This window comes from Lentinula edodes (assembly GCF_021015755.1).
Source record: "Lentinula edodes strain Le(Bin) 0899 ss11 chromosome Unknown C8R40scaffold_2, whole genome shotgun sequence".
NCBI lineage: Eukaryota > Fungi > Basidiomycota > Agaricomycetes > Agaricales > Omphalotaceae > Lentinula > Lentinula edodes.
The window spans coordinates 470222-486034 of NW_025764308.1; the positions used below are offsets into that span (position 1 = coordinate 470222).

Genomic DNA, 15813 nt, shown 5'->3' on the forward strand with positions numbered 1-15813 from the left:
CAAGGCAATGGCCCAATGGTTGACTGTTGAGTATGTTGAGTGACCATGTTCAATACTTGCAGAACAGCAGCTATCAATGGCCATCAATTGGCACTGCCTGTTTGGAAGATATTACATGAATACAACCATGAAGGGCAAATAACTCTTACATTGTACAAGTTATCTATTTCTCAAATTTCCTCTGATTGATTGTATAAGCAATACTGCTCTGGCTGCTCTGCAGCCTATTTCTGCAGCCTGTTTCTACTAATGCGTTGATTCAAATTTGAGTTTGATTGGGCAGATGCCGACTCGGTTTATCCTTCTTTGGCTTGATGAGTTTGCTTAGTCATACTTGTCTATATCGGTCGAGATCTGGTGGATAAGGCCAACTTCCCCCCTACTAAAACAGACGAAACATTCTTGTAAGGAGCCTTACCTAAAGGTTCGGCAAAAAAACAAACAATCATTCACCTTCTAAACTTCACAATCAACAAACATGTCTTCCAACCAGACTTCTTCAGAGCCCAGGTAAGCTTTGTTCGACCCAATCTTCCATGATCAGTACGCCTTATACAGACTGCTATAGTAAAGCCAATGGCCAATATAACTCGATGATGGGAACCGCCAAAGAGGCTTTCGGAAACGCCATTGGTGGTGACTCTTGGACACAAGCAGGCAAAGAGCAACATGTTCAGGGCGAAGCCGAATATAATGCCGCTCAGGCTAAAGAGTACGCCAATGGTACTATCGACCGTGCAGGAGGAAAGATAGATTCCGTTATGGGTGCTGTTACTGGAGACAAGCAACAGCAAATGGCTGGTAAGGATGTCCACTCTTCGCAGTCAATTATTGTACTGAATACAAATTCAGGAAATGTCCGTCACGATAAAGGACGGGTTCAGCAAGAGGCAAATCAACCCTAATAAGCCCCCCCGACGTCCAAATGTATTACTATCAATCTATAGGCAGAAATAACATTGTATCCCATATTGATCTAATTCCAAAGAATGTAAACACCTGACTTCTACCAATCTGTTGTTTCATCTGTACACTGCATCTGTACGCTGCAATCACGCATTCTACTTCAAACAACCTATTCGTTAACCATTGAAGACAAGATGCTTTTCAAAACCATTGGTATGTCATTTGTATTTTTCACTCGGAAGACTGATCCAGGCAGAACCTTTTCAATCCTTGAATGGCCCGGTCAATTTAGTAAATAAATTGTAACAAAGAAAACATACCATTGCGCATCTGCTCCTTCCCCTATACATATTAAAGCAGTATGAACTCTAGAATTTCTCTTCATCGCTCGTAAAACTTCTTCCGGTGTAATTTGATAACGCCCAAAATTTGCGTCCTGCGACAAAGCATTATTCAAAGACAGCGGAAATTCGACTTTGAGCTTACGGTGATAATTATAACGAACCAATCGTCTACTGCACACTGAGTACTGTACACATGTAAAGGTAGGCCCAACATGCGTACCTGCATCAAATTTAGCAACGTCATCTACGCCTTTCTGAATCGCTTCAACTGTGTGGAAAATAAAATAGGATCGATAGTTGTCGCGGTGCAAAATCTCATTTCCTTACCTGTGTTATCGCCCGCAAAAGCATATTGCGGTATCATATACATCTTCTCCGTCACCTTCCAGCGTTCCTTGATTTTCGTGGGTGGCTGTTCAGCGGTGACTAGTGATATGAGCGGTTCATCCCCTGACTTAAGGGGTTGGTGATAGTATTGTCAGAGTCACAACAAGTCAGAAGCAACATTGTAGCTTACATGGCCACACATCTGTATTTGTCAACTCAGGACATATATGTACTATGAGGGTGAAAGAAGGTTTAACTCACATCCCAAACATATTTGTCCTTTCTCGAGAGGCGGTCAAAGGTCTCCATTAACATTACAGCTGTAATTCAATCAGCCGAATCCACTGCATATATAAAAGATCACCAACCAGTTTCCATACTTCTTTGCAAACGCCCATCGTATTGGAATCTGTACATCGACGCGCTCAAGTCGAAGATGAATCTAATACGCTTTGGCCTATATATACATAGGACACGTAATCCGTCAGAGAAGTCGGTCAGAAAACGAAATGAGAAGAAGAATCACTTGATTTGAGGTTTTCCAGTCTCAGGTTTTTCCATCGTACGTCGTTTATAAACTGTCGGCTCCCCTGTGATACCCTCCGTTAGACGACTGTCATCCAATTCACCGTCAGTCTGCCTCTTCACCCATATGCGCTCTTCTTCTTTCGCAGCGAGGTCTAGTAATATATGCACGATTATGGGTTCAGCGCATAATCACATTTGGAGCCTGAAAACGCACTTTCAAGTAAATCAAAAAGCGATAACATATGTGATTGCGTCGCTTGGAGTAGTTGTCCGTATCCTTTAGCCTCCATCTCGCTCATATCCAATTCCTCAAGTCGGCGAAGAAGCTCTTGACGTGCCATTTCTCGCGCTTTCTCTCGTATTTCCTCGGGCACCTCCCGTTTTACCGTTTCCGGGAGCTGGAGATGGTATGAACTGGTAAGCCGATTCTGCGAGAAAAAGATATGAGAGAAAATATACTTGTTTGATATCACCGCCTTTGTACAACCGTTTATAACCACCTCTTCCTCCTAATCCCGCAGTTTCTCTTCCTCCAACCTAAAATTCTCAATTGAAGGCAAGAGAAAGACAAGAAACAAAACTTACCCCACCAGCATATCTATTCCCACCTACATGTTGTTTATCATCATGTTCACCTTCTTTGGGATTTTTCAAGGGACCCGTAGGTGATTTGGGAATGTATTGCACGTCTTTGACTGCTTTGGAAGAGGATGCTTCACGGGCAGCGTCAATACCAAGGTGTTTAACGCGCAACCTATCGAAGTCGTGAGACGTGACATTGTGTACGATTTTTTTGCGAGATGATAGTAACAAGTGTGGCTCAACATACCCATGGTGGTCTAATATCTCTCTCAGCTTCTCAATCGTCTCTGGTTTGTATACATCAAAATCAAATACGTTCCGGAACACATCATCCAATGAATCACTTGGATACGCGCGTATGTGCCGAACGAGATTGATGAGCTCTGGCGCATCCAGTAAGTATCACACAAGAACATCATGTAGAAGAAAGGCTTACCTCTTAATGAATACGGATAACCCACTTTTCCCATCTCATATTCTTTCCGCAAATCGGCAAAAGCACCAACGAACCGTAGAATCACGTCCTCATCCATGTCAGGCGCAAGCTGTTGTAGAAGCTTTCGTTCAGATGCTTGATCCGGATTCGAGACGGCGTAAGGAGAGAATGATTCACCGAGGACTTGGAGGAAGTGATTTCCGAGGAAAGCTAAACATTCATGATGTTAGCAAAGGAAATAGAAGTAGAGAACAATAACTTACGATACCCAGGTCTATTGGCCAACAGTACTAGTCTAAAGTCTTTATGAACAATGATATCGTCCCTCCCGTCTTCATTTTGCTCCTTTTCACCCGGTTTGCCCTTCTTCCTTACCCTCCTTCCATCGCTCAATGTCAGCTCTCCGCGCCCAGCGAGACTTCTAAACACAGCGACAACATGCTCTGGAGCCTTGTCCGCTTCATCGACGACCATTACCCTCCCGAACCTAATTGCGCGGAGGAGCGGAGAGTCGGAGTAGGTGAGAACACCGTCGACGAGGGATGTTGTGAACATCAACTGGGACACGGTCGAATCCCGGTGAAGTTGAATGTATTCTCTTGGACGACGAAGAAGTTGACAAAGCCTTAAAGTCAGATGAAAAAGGAATAAGATCCAAGAAGCGCCTGAAAATGGATAACTCACCTATCAACAATCTTGTTTTTCCCCACACCCTGATTGCCCAACAATACCAAATTCTCGCCCATAATCTCCATGTCGACTGCAAGATCCCTCATTAATCCTGTTTGGAGGGAATTATCATGGAAATGATCCATGTAGGGGACTAGTGACACGGATCCAGTAGGATCTCTAGCAGGATCAAAAAGAGGTATTGCGGTGGCAGAAGGGGCTGGTACAGAGAGGGAGGAATTGCTTGGGACAGTACGACTGGGCGAGGGGAATATCAATGCCGCAGGTTGTGCATCAGAGTCGATGAACGGCGGACGAGAGTAAGAATTGTCTTCTTCGAAATTAGCACTACCTAGTCCGACCTCCTCCAATAAGCCATTCAAAACCATCCGCTCCGTTGTCGGTAGAAACTCTGACAGCAACGCGTGGTCAAATATCTTCCTTAATGTTTCCTGTGAGGCCTCTTGTGGGAACAGTGCCAGACGTTTGGATATACGGATGAGAGTGCGAGTGCCTAGTTTACGGTTCCTTTGAACTGCGCTGCTACTGTTGTGTCCGTTTCCTACGTTTGCAGATGAAACTCCAATGTCCATCCTTTGACGATACTTTTCCGCAAATGTCAACAAGAGGTCAACGACGGCCGGGTCGCACCCGGTGTTCACCAGTACCGTGCGTTCTTCCGAAGAAGACATAGGTCTAGAGGGGATCGTAAAAAACATGTTTGCGTGCTCGTCTGAAAGCCAGTCTCTCAATTGAAGAGACTTCGAAGCGGTGACGAAGAGGCGGAAAGAAGGGTGAGCAGTGGTGAGAAGGTCAGCAGCCTCTTCTTCTTCCTTCTTGGCCACAATTCTCCGTCCCTCCCACAACTCTATCTCTCTATCCTGGACAAATCGAGATAGGCTCCCTGCGGCGCCGGTACCCGTAATAACGTCTATACCTTCCAGCCAGACGAGCTTTCCACTCCAAGCGCCACGGATGAGAGGAGAAGGCTCCCATGTGGTCCTAGTAGAGCTAGAGTTCGTAGTGTTATTACGGTCAGATAGTACCCGCCGCCGCATGATGATCTCCCGTCCTCCTAGTTCTTTATATAGGTGAATTGTTTCGAGTTCATAGCCTAATATCTGTGTATTCGAAGAATAAGGTTTGTTCTTAATCGGTATTCCGAAAACAAGCACGAACCTCTGCAAAAATTCGAACTAACGTCGAGGTCGAGGTACTCGCAGTAGAAGATAGCAGGGGTGGGAGGTAAGAAATATCCCAGCCAAGAACATGAGCCTGTAGAAAAGTAGTGAGAAGGCCGAGAAAGCGGGGTGTCACCAAAATTATCTCGTCCGAATGATCTAAAATGGTTTGTTCCTGCAGCGGAAACCAGCGGAAAGGCTGAGGGCCACAAGGAACAATATGGGAGACTGTGGATTTTGAACTGGAACCACAGAAAGATACTCTTGCTGTCGTCTCACTGATACGCTCGATCGATGTAGCGATGTACCCACAGAGACCGAAATCGACATCAGATGGGCTGCCAAGGTCGAGTCCGGTTCCAGTTTCTTCAATCTGTTTTGCAAGTAGTGCCCAAGCTTGGAATTGCGCGTGTATCAACCCCGGATGGATGGTCAAAAGTATCTGTGCGAGAACGGAAGGCTCAATTTTGATTTCGTCAGGCGGGAATTTCGCGAAAATGGCGCGAAGCTTCAACAACGCTGTTTGCGGGAATGCAGGGAGCACTGATTTTGCTGAAGGAACAAAATCAAGCGCATGTCGAGATTCGGACGAATATTGTGTCGCAAGGATGACGGACCGGAGGGCTGAATACACTGCCGTGTCGGAGCCAACGGAAGGAGAGCCGGACAACACTAACAGTGCACCAAGTGGGTCGATGAAACGCGCTTGGAACCGACTTCGAAAGGGAGGATCGAGAGGATATCCGGGATACGGTGGCACTGGGGCAGCAATTGCAATGACCCGGAAATTCTTGTGAGCCGGAATGAGATTATCCTGACGTTCTTCGAGTAGATCATACCGGTGTGGATGAATTATATGCGTCCCGTCGTCTAAATTCATTTCTCTATTCTCAAGCAAGTTGTTTAGTATCGGCATGATACCTCGTTCGGCTTTCTCAATGCCTTCCAAAATCAACAACCGACCGTGCTTAACCGCATTAACTGCAGGACTATCCACATATGCGAGACTGCCTCCGTCTCGAATTTCTCTTCCCTGTACATCAGATATAGTATATAAATCAGATATCACCTTGCGGCAGATAATAACGCACTTGCTTTAGCTCCGTCTCGCCCACATCCCTATGCAACGCAACATACTCATACTCTAAATTCATCAGACTCGCAAAAGTCAATGCTAGACGTCGTGCATATGGTCCGGGTTGTGACACCAGAAAGATATCCTGACCCAGTAGATATTTTTGCAACATAAAGTGCAGATTCTCCGCATTCATTTCATCCGTTGGATCCAGCAAATACGAGCCTCGGGTTTCCATACTGCCTTCCAGAGACTTCCCGGCCCACGCCCAACTGGTGTTTGAAGGTAATCGCGACGGCGTTAGCGCGTTTGTCACTTCATAGGTGATATTTCCCAACTTCAATTGTCCAATCGGTGCCCCTGTCGAGGGGTTGAGTGAATCCAAGATTTGTGCTAGCCGTCTAGGCGCAGCCATGGCGGTGTATTTGCAAGCTGAGACGAGGACATTACATGCATTAAAGTGAACACCCGGTAATTTCGCTGAAGATTACCGGATTCATCACCGAAAGATAGCCGAGGTCAGGCCTGACTCTTCATTATTATATCCTCACTTTTATTGGTAGATTACTTAGAATAACCGCATAATATGAGCTTTATATTCTATATCCGGCTATCTGAGAATTATACAAACTTTTCGACGTCCCAAAATCGGTCAATATTTGGTAAAAATCTACGGATAATGGACGGATTTTGGAGGCGCCAAAACACCCTCTTCCCCACAGTGATGGCAGTTCATTAAGGCATCCACTGTGGCATCTAGTTGTGACCAGTGACTGTCACGGACTGGCAGGGATCAGCGTCAGCCATGACTTCGGCATGACATGTGGTGTTTCACCATATTTTTATTTTTGTTGACTCTTTCTCAATATTGCATGTAAGTACACATTCCCTATGTGATTTAGTAGAGTAATATTCTTACAAATCATAAATATTATCTCTTCATTTCAAAGAACTTCAACTTTTCATCTCCAAGACCTGTATTGTTGGCTAGTGCAGCTTGAAGCACCTAATATTTTTACTCTCCTTACTTTGGCTGCTAGAGAGCATTGTTGGGCCCCAGTCAATGATATTGTACAAAGAAGACTGTTGATAACAAGTAATAGATAGTATATAAATGACTTGTTATAAGAAGTGCTCTTAATAATTATGCAGTTGTAATAACAACAGTTCATGCTTCATTTGGATCAGTAATAAGGACTGTTCATGCTTCATTTGGATCAGTAATAAGGACTGTTAATTATAATGAGATAAGGAATTGAATCCATGAGTGCTAAAAGAACAAAAACTCACCTGCACACTCCAGCTGCACCAAACTCATTCATTGTATGGAATATATTGAGTCACATACTATGATTACATTTTGTTGTGCAGCAATTTCATTATTTATTGATGTCTAACTGTAGCAGCCTTAGTAAGTTAAGTAAATTAATGGTGTTTTTAGCTTCAAACAAAACTGCAAAAAGGAGATGCAGAAAAAAAAGAAATGTTTTGCAAATGATTGGAAATTTTGCCAATCCAGGACTCTATAATTACTTTAGAGTCAATGATAGTGCTGTCCAGCTGAGCAAGTATTCAAATAGTCCATCAAGAAGTGCATTTATTGCATGAGATTGTTGCTTACCAGCCCCTACTTACAGATAATGTACATTTTGCCATTGCTTTGAGACCTTTCAAAATATTGCAGAAATAGTTGATAAGTGTAAAACCGTTTATACAGTTGCTCAGCTTATGTAACATTTGCACATTGTCAGCAAACCACCTCTGAGTAACAGAAAAATATGCATACCTGAACAGATAAATTATGCCTTACAAACAACTTCTACAAATATTCCAGCTAACAGAAAAAATCATATTTGATAGGTTCATCTTACAATCAACTCTATTATTTGAAGCATGTAGTGTGAGATAATGTTCATGTATGTGGGATATGTCTACCAGCCTGTATAAACTGGTTTTGTGGCTTAGTTGTAAAACAATTCTAACCTCAACCTTATGGTGGTCTTTTTATACTGCATACATAAAGAGGATTGTTGGAGTAAACAAATGACTTGCAGAATTTTGGGACATACAGTGATCTTGGAGTCCTTGATACAAAACATCAAGTTTTGTTTGCAACTCTTTCTTATGTTACAATGTTTCAAATTTAAGTATCTAGAATCAAAGCATAGTATGTTGAGATCATTTAAGCTCATTGTACTCAATGCTCAAGGACAAATTTCGATTAATTAGGAATTAAATTGTATTAAGGGCGAATGTCACCATTTTGGAGTCCTTGATACACCTGTGACGGTGTTATGTATCACCCGGATAAAAGCTACCCGGGATCCGCGCTAGTGGTCCATGTCCTCGAATTTTGTCACACCAAACTATCTTGGGCATTCTTACTGTACTTCGAATTTTACTGCCAAGTTTATTATCAGAGGTGATAGAGGACCAGGTCTTGTACATGTACCAGTACTTCTTCCACTCATAATGCAATTGCTTACATTACTTACAATCAAATTGGATGTTTTTCACTCAAAATCAGCTCTAAAATCTGACATATCTGTTCATATGTCTGCAGTACTGATAGCTGACACTTAGAAATTTTAGCCAAGCATGCACCATATATATTGCATTGTTTTGAGATACTCAATAAAGAAATAAATTTCCCCATAAAACAAATTTACGGTATAAGATAAGTAGCTAAGAGACTATACTAAGTCGGACTTACTTCCGGTAATATGAAGTAAGTCTCCTGTTTTAGTAATTCTGGGTTGAGGTTTGGCTGGGGCTTGGCCCCGCACTCCCACCCATAGATGGAGAGGCCTGAGCATCCCAGACAGAGCCGTAGCTCCTTCTCGGGTCTCGACATTTATGGAGGGGCTGAATCACCCAAATAGAGTGGAGGCTCGTAGTGTATCAAAAGTCTATCTCTGTATCGGTACCTGCTATACATGCTTCGATGAACTTATTTGATATCTTATTTACTTTGCGGAATGAGTCAACTTTATCGCAAAGTGTATTCCACTGTGACTTTTCATAGGCTTTTGTTATGTGCTGTGGGATTATGCTCTCTAGTCTTCTCCAGTAGAGTAGGAAGGCTAGTGAAGTCCATCCCCCAGTAGCTGCTACAATTTCTGGTGGGACCCCTGCCAGAAGGAGCCATACTGCACCTCCAATTCTGAAGCTGTGACCAAAGACGATTTTGAGCTCGGCGCGGTTCCAGATGTCAAAACAGAAGTTGAGGAATACTTTCTTCACCATGTGATGTGGTTTTCCATTCTCGTCAATATAGCCAAATAGCGAGAAATCCCCTGGTACATCTGCGTTCTTTGCTTGGTGTCTTTGGAGAGCTTTGGATGGGCACATGAACTCCATGTTGTCACCCAGGGGGCTGGTGGCGACTACGGAGGCACCTTCTTCTTTTGTAGTCTTTGTCCATGGGATGCGGAAGTGGATTGAAGTGGGGTTGGAATTGAAAGTAATATTGTTGGCGTCTCGGGTGACGTGGAATTTTGGATCAAAAGTGTTCTGCGATGGGATGGTTAGTTCTCCCAGTCATCAACATGCAAGGAATGTGGTGCAGGCAAGAGCCCAGACGGCGCAGTGGAAGTGGATTGAGAAGTCAAGTGCTTTGTGTAAGGCTCTCATATGTTCGATGGTAATGGGGTGTCGTGGAGGTCGTTTGTGATGTGATCCTTCGATATTTGCTCCATGTCGGGCTTGTTGGAATGTCGGGCTTGTTGGATTCTGCGTGAGTCTGCTGGCCAAGGAGCTCCCATTGTCTCATGCCAAAGTCTGAGGCCAGATAACCAATTTGAGATAGATTTTCCCGATACTTTCCCTGCATAGTGTCCGATGAAGCTGATGATGAGTCTGTCTGATGCTGGCATGCGGTCATCCTCGCTGATACCCATCAGGTCTCCAAATTGGTTGTAACGAAGTAGTCCAGCTGCATACACTTCTTTGGTGGACTTTACTGTACCTTTTGCCATGACCTGTTCACCTAATTCGATGACTTTTGCTGGCAGGGAGTCCGATTCCTCTAGTCTTTTCTGTATTGAATACGGGGTGTTCCAGGCGTGAATCCGATCTGTGGCTCATACGTTCGGTCGTAGTGGGTTTGGGGTGATTTCACATTCTTTCTTGGGTTTTTGGTCAGTGAGTTTGGAAGGGAGTTGTTTCGGTTGTTGCGATTGTTGTGGACTCGAGGTGGTGGGTGTTACGAAAGGGTCAGAGAGAGGATTGTGAATTGATGGTTTATTATTATTATTGTATTTACGTGGGGTCGGTATCAATTGTGTAGCAAACGGGTCATCAAGAAAGGTATGAGAAATAATTCGAGAACTCGAAGCACGCGGAGCAACGGTTCTCGTGCCAAAGCTGACTGGCACTGGTATTCTGTGAAAAGGGCTGTGTGATGTGGGTTAATGAGTATTCATTTTGTCTGCGTCTGGAAAGCGAATCACCTAAACATAAGTAATAACACTGCTGAGCTCATCTGGGAGCTGGAATAAAAGAGGAAGTTTCTTATCCTCTGGTCCCAATATTCCGCGCGAAATTGGATCAGCCGGGTTCAAAGCGGATTCGATGTATTCGAGTTCAGTTTGTATAAAGAGTGGACCTAAAATACCGCATGTACGGCGCACGGACATGTTGATCCAGTAGTTGGGGCTGCGTGCCTTTTTCATGGCGCCGATAGTGCCTTGGTTGTCTGAGTGGATGAGAATGTATATATCGTGGAATCCTTTGGCTTCAAGGACGTATATGAGTAATTCGATAGCGGCTGTTTCCAGCCAGCAAATGTCTCGACCTGGTATTTTCCAGTCGTTTGCTAAGTGGAATGCCATCCAGAGTTCTCCGAATAGTATACCGATCCCCCAATCTGTGGATGCATTGACAAAGATGCCAAGGTCTAGAAGTGGTCCTTTTGGTCGTAGTTCGCGGTAGAAGTCCGGTATGAGGAGGATATTGTGCCACCAGCTTATTTCGGTGAGGACGCTGCTGGGAGGGTATCGACCCTCGTATTCCTCCCATTCTGTCCGATATGAGGCCATGAAATTTGATATTGGAGGGAGGTGGGATTTTCCCTCTGTCATATGCATGCAATTCACCCAATATGCTTCCCGGCCCGGCCCGGAGCGGCCGGACTTCGGAATAATAACCTTGTGACCATCATTGTATTTATTTATTGTTCCGAGCTTTCATCGAGGTCTTCTGACTGTATTTGGGATGTATATAAGCTAGAATACTTTGTACATTGTAGTCAAGCTTGAAATCAAGTGTACCACCTTATCCCACTCTTTAATATCTCTTTTACCTTTGCTTCCGAGCTGCTCCGGACTCCCGGATCACAGGAACACCACCTAGGCTACTTATCTTGACACTATATCCTTGCCATTATATTCCCGGGGACACCAACAGTGTGTGAAGGGTGTTGCTAATAGCTTCACCGACGTCCCACTCCCAGTGTGTACTACAGGCCAATACTCAGTTCCGGACCTGTTAAGATCATGTACACCGTGTAACCGTGCCAGAGGTCACAGAGTGTCTAAGTGCGGAAGACGAGTGGGACAGTAGTGAAGTTATTAACAACACCGCCGTTACGCCATTAGTCCCCGGAGATCAAGAGTATAGTAGGGAGGAGCTGAGAAGCAGCCAAGTCGGAGCGGCGGTAACGCCGGTGACAAGGAGCGAACCACAGAACGTATAAGTCCTAAGGTAGAGTAGAACATACTTCAAGGCAGTGAGCCTGAAGACTTAGAGGAGCACAGAGTAAAGGAGGGAATCTAAGTCGATCTAAGTTGATAATTAAACTGAGGAACTACGGTAGCATATTTATATCTACGGAGCGGCGCATCGGTGCGGAGCGCCAGACTAACTACTAGGAGTTATACGTGTAGTCCTGCAGGGTAAAGTAGAAGACAATAAGGAGAGACTAGAATGAAAGGGTATGTGTAGCAAGAAAGAACAATAAGGAGAGATTACAATAAAAGTAGATCTTCGGAGTACCGAGCGGCGAGGTGGAGGCCCGAGGCATGGGCTTGACAGGACCTCGGAATTATCCCGGGCCATTCCCGGGCCAGATCCGGCCTCAGAACCTCTATAGCTATTGACCTGTAGGCACGGTCTTGTCACCCTCGGCGTATATGAATGCGATGTGACAGAGTGTTCCGTGGATTGATTCAACTCTGATGAGAGGGGCTTTGCGTCCATGAAATTCGTCCGAGAATTGGCGCACCCAATTGAGATATTTGAAGCACTTTTCATCAGGTAGACTGACCCGTTTTAGAGGAAGGTTCCAGCGGAAGCCGGTGTAAGTGGTTTCGAACGTGAACTCCGGATCTCCTTTGATATCGGCTGGGTGGAAAGGGACATTGAGCGAAGCGATAGACTTCAGCATGCTGGCGCAATCATAGTCATAGTTGCCTAATGAGTTCGGTGAGCGGATAGTGAGAAGGTCGTCTTCATATTTTGGTATTGGGCCGATTTCTTTTTTACGCCATATATTGATTACTGCACCTGATATCATACCTGCACTGCTACTTGCTGATGCTGCCCTGAAGCAGTAGCAGTGGTCTATCCAGAAGCCACCATCGGGATCTTGCGCTACCAGGAACGGTTTGTGGTGGGGAATGAGTGGTATTGTCCTATGGAATTTCGCGATGTCGATTGTGCATTTATGTGGAATAATGTATATGAGGGAATATTTTGAATCATTCGTGGAATATGTGGAATGAATATTGGAATATCGGGATGGAATTGGGAAGTGTTAGATGAGAGGTATAGAGGAGAATCGGACTTACCAGTTCTGCAACTTTGGAGGCAGTATCAAAGGATGTTGGAAATAGGTCTTTCACAATAAAAGAATTAACAGGCGGGAATCTATTCCCGTTTTCGTCTTGACCATCCTTGGAAAGGTGACGGCAGACTCGATATTTCGTTGGTATTCCAGGTGCCTGGATCTGCTTGGCGACGATTAGAGGAGATGACATGATAGGGCCGCGCATAATAGATTCAATTTCCTTTCGCAAGAAAGGACCTGACATTCGGCCTTTGAGTTTCTCCTCTGCGAGGTAGTCTTTGACCACCTGAGGGAATTTGGCGACCGATGCGTGATTTGGGATGATGATTGATTTCGTGAGCTGGGGCATTTCTCCCAGTGGAGCGCCGTTTTGGAGGATATTTACAAGGAGTGGGTGTCGATCAAGGAGATTGTGTGTTTTGAGTTCTTGTTCGAAGGCGTTAGCGTTAGCGTTGTATGGGGTTACAATTCATTCATAGAGTTCAACGTGTTCTGTTGAGGCATCCGGTAATGCTCGGCGTGTGATGATAGAGTCTTCGAAGTCATGGAATCTGAGAGGAGGTGCGGCGAGGAAGTCCTTAAGGTCTTCTCTAGACAATGGGGAGCTGGGCAGTGCATTCCCATTTGAATGCGTAGTGGGAGGTGCTGACAAGACCATGCCTACAGGTCAATAGCTATAGAGGTTCTGAGGCCAGATCTGGCCCGGGAATGGCCCGGGATAACTCCGAGGTCCGGAGCCGAGTACTGGCCTGTAGTACACACTGGGAGTAGGACATCGGTGAAGCTATTAGCAACACCCTTCACACACTGTTGGTGTCCCCGGGAATATAATGGCAAGAGTGCAAGATTGGGATGAGCAGCCTAAATGGGGTTCCTGATGATCCGGGAGTCCGGAAGCAAAGGGTAAAGAAGATATTAAAGACTGGGATAAGATGGTACACTTGATTTCAAGCTTGACTACAACGTACAAAGTATTCTAGCTTATATACATTCCAAATACAGTCAGAAGACCTCGATGAAAGCTCGGAACAATAAATAAATACAATGATGGTCACAAGGTTATTAATCCAAAGTCCGGCCGCTCCGGGCCGGGCCGGGAAGCATATGGGGTGAATTGCATGCATATGACAGGTGCTGCCACAGAACGTGCAGCAGTGTTCCTTGTCACAGCCTCTGCATTGTCCTCGGAGGTTCCAGTACCAGCAGATGTTCTTACCTGCAGGCGTGCTAATGAGTCCTTTGACGTTTCGAGCCCAGCGGAATGGTCCGTTCTTCGTATCGTCATGTCCGTCGAGCTTGTGACCGCGGGCGGCACATCCGAGGCAGCAAGGGGCCGCGGTTCTCTCCTTGCTGCCTGTTGGAAAGGGCTTTTGACTCGTTGAAGATGACGTCGTTTTGGAAGGCAGGGGCTGGGTGGGAGGAGGGGCAGAGGAAGATGTTGTGTACTTGGCATCTGAGATGCGGGCACGTGGACGAGTGTCCATTCGCGTTCGTATGTGTTGCTGTCGAAGGCGTAGAGTTTCGATTGGTGCTCCTTTCGAAGTTTGACTTCTACCTTGAGCCAATATGTGAAGAAGTCTTCAGAATCTTGTTGGTTCAGGAAGAACGCAAAGTGTTCGACGTAGAAGAGGGGTCGAGGAGCCTCCTTTCCCAGGTCCTTGTCTCTCAGGCATTTGAACTGATAGAAGTTCTTTGCTGCTTGGCTCCACTGAATGAAGTCAAGGTCTTCATCGCGGAATATACCCCCTGCCTCTTTAACCCACTTAGCTATCTCTTTAAGATCGAGAACATGAGGTTTGCCCTCGATATGGGAGATTTTCACTCGTTTCAGCTCGGGCATATGCGTGTTGATCAGGTCAAGGTTTTTTGTTGGTAAATAGGAAAAGGGGGAATATGGGGAACACGTCGATAGTGTCGAAAAGGAGGGTGTCGAAGGTTGTAACTCATGGACCAGCAGATCGAGGTATTAGGGTGACCTTTCCCGACTTCCATTTCTTTCTCGCACCTTCTTCTGCCTCTTCTTCTTTACCTCTCGTCCTACTTCTTCTGTCTCCCTCCTCCTCTTCATTTCTTTGCCTGAAGAAATCTAAGGTGTCTGTAGTGAGAAAGTCTTTCAGCCTTTCGAATGTCGTCGGGTCCTTTCTGACATTATCAAGGGATATTGTGTCAATGGTTACGAAGGAGGCTATGTCCAATGCGTCGTCCGTGGAATTTCCTAGTTGGAATTCGAGGCTTTTTTCCCGTTGCTTGCGGTTTTCTTTGTCGATCTTAAAATTCAGTTTCAGTTTCAAGCCGATGTCCATTTTTTTGAATAAGGCTGAGATTTCGTCGGTTCTATGCATTTTCCGAGCTCTGTTTTTGCGAGTCAGGGAAGGATAGGTTTGGAATCCTTTCATCGTGTTGAATTTACCAAGTTATAGCTTGCTATGCGTGGGGCGATGAGAGACGGAGGCAGAAGAAGTTTAGGCGCCTAATGCACGCTAGGCATCTCTCATTTGCTTGCCTTATCTTATCCTAAGATGAGCTCCTTCGTGTGCTCATTGCGGAAAGTGTATCAAGGACTCCAAGATCACTGTAGCTTATATATTCAGCTTGGAATTTACATTGTTGTTTTCTGTTATTTATCAAGGTTCATGATCGAATGGACCGCTGCGCTTGCAACATAACCGGTCACGACCGGATGCCAACTGTGATGCCTTCATGGCAGTTCATTTGAACTGCCATGGCTTTTGCGTCCCGTGTCACACGTCCATGGATGAGCCGGAACGAGCCAAATCTGGATGATCCATTGCCAGAATGAGCCATTTTCTTCTCTACTTTACTTGTACATATTTTGTTCCCTTTTACCTTAGTTATGCCAATCTCATTAGTTCTCACACCACTATTTAACTAAAGTCAAGCCAATTCAAGTGAGAATGCTGTGCCAATCTGAAAGTAACGACTTGAGACAAACAAGGGCAGACAATGTCTTTGCCCTC

The 15813-nt window shown here is 45.1% G+C and overlaps 3 protein-coding genes across 3 annotated transcripts; 1 reads left to right on the forward strand and 2 right to left on the reverse strand.

Moving 5' to 3' along the window:
* Nucleotides 1-478: 478 nt before the first annotated feature.
* On the forward strand, nt 479-905 carry C8R40DRAFT_1165232 (uncharacterized protein; the record flags this gene model as incomplete). The annotated part of the gene is made up of 3 exons (XM_046230662.1): nt 479-510; nt 569-801; nt 853-905. 3 exons carry the CDS (start codon nt 479-481, stop codon nt 903-905), a joined length of 318 nt encoding a protein of 105 aa, XP_046091399.1.
* Nucleotides 906-1075: 170 nt separating this feature from the next.
* Nucleotides 1076-6463, reverse strand: C8R40DRAFT_1165233 (AAA domain-containing protein; the record flags this gene model as incomplete). The annotated part of the gene is made up of 18 exons (XM_046230663.1): nt 1076-1175; nt 1227-1342; nt 1393-1418; nt 1471-1518; nt 1578-1704; nt 1768-1779; nt 1839-1897; nt 1946-2034; nt 2104-2257; nt 2320-2503; nt 2565-2642; nt 2691-2859; nt 2935-3070; nt 3124-3333; nt 3387-3748; nt 3808-4913; nt 4972-6006; nt 6065-6463. 18 exons carry the CDS (start codon nt 6461-6463, stop codon nt 1076-1078), a joined length of 4410 nt encoding a protein of 1469 aa, XP_046091400.1.
* A 7423-nt stretch (nt 6464-13886) lies between these two features.
* On the reverse strand, nt 13887-14675 carry C8R40DRAFT_1065386 (uncharacterized protein; the record flags this gene model as incomplete). The annotated part of the gene is made up of 2 exons (XM_046225665.1): nt 13887-14051; nt 14304-14675. The coding sequence occupies 2 exons, from the start codon at nt 14673-14675 to the stop codon at nt 13887-13889; spliced, it is 537 nt and encodes a 178-aa protein (XP_046091401.1).
* Between the last annotated feature and the right edge of the window lie 1138 nt (nt 14676-15813).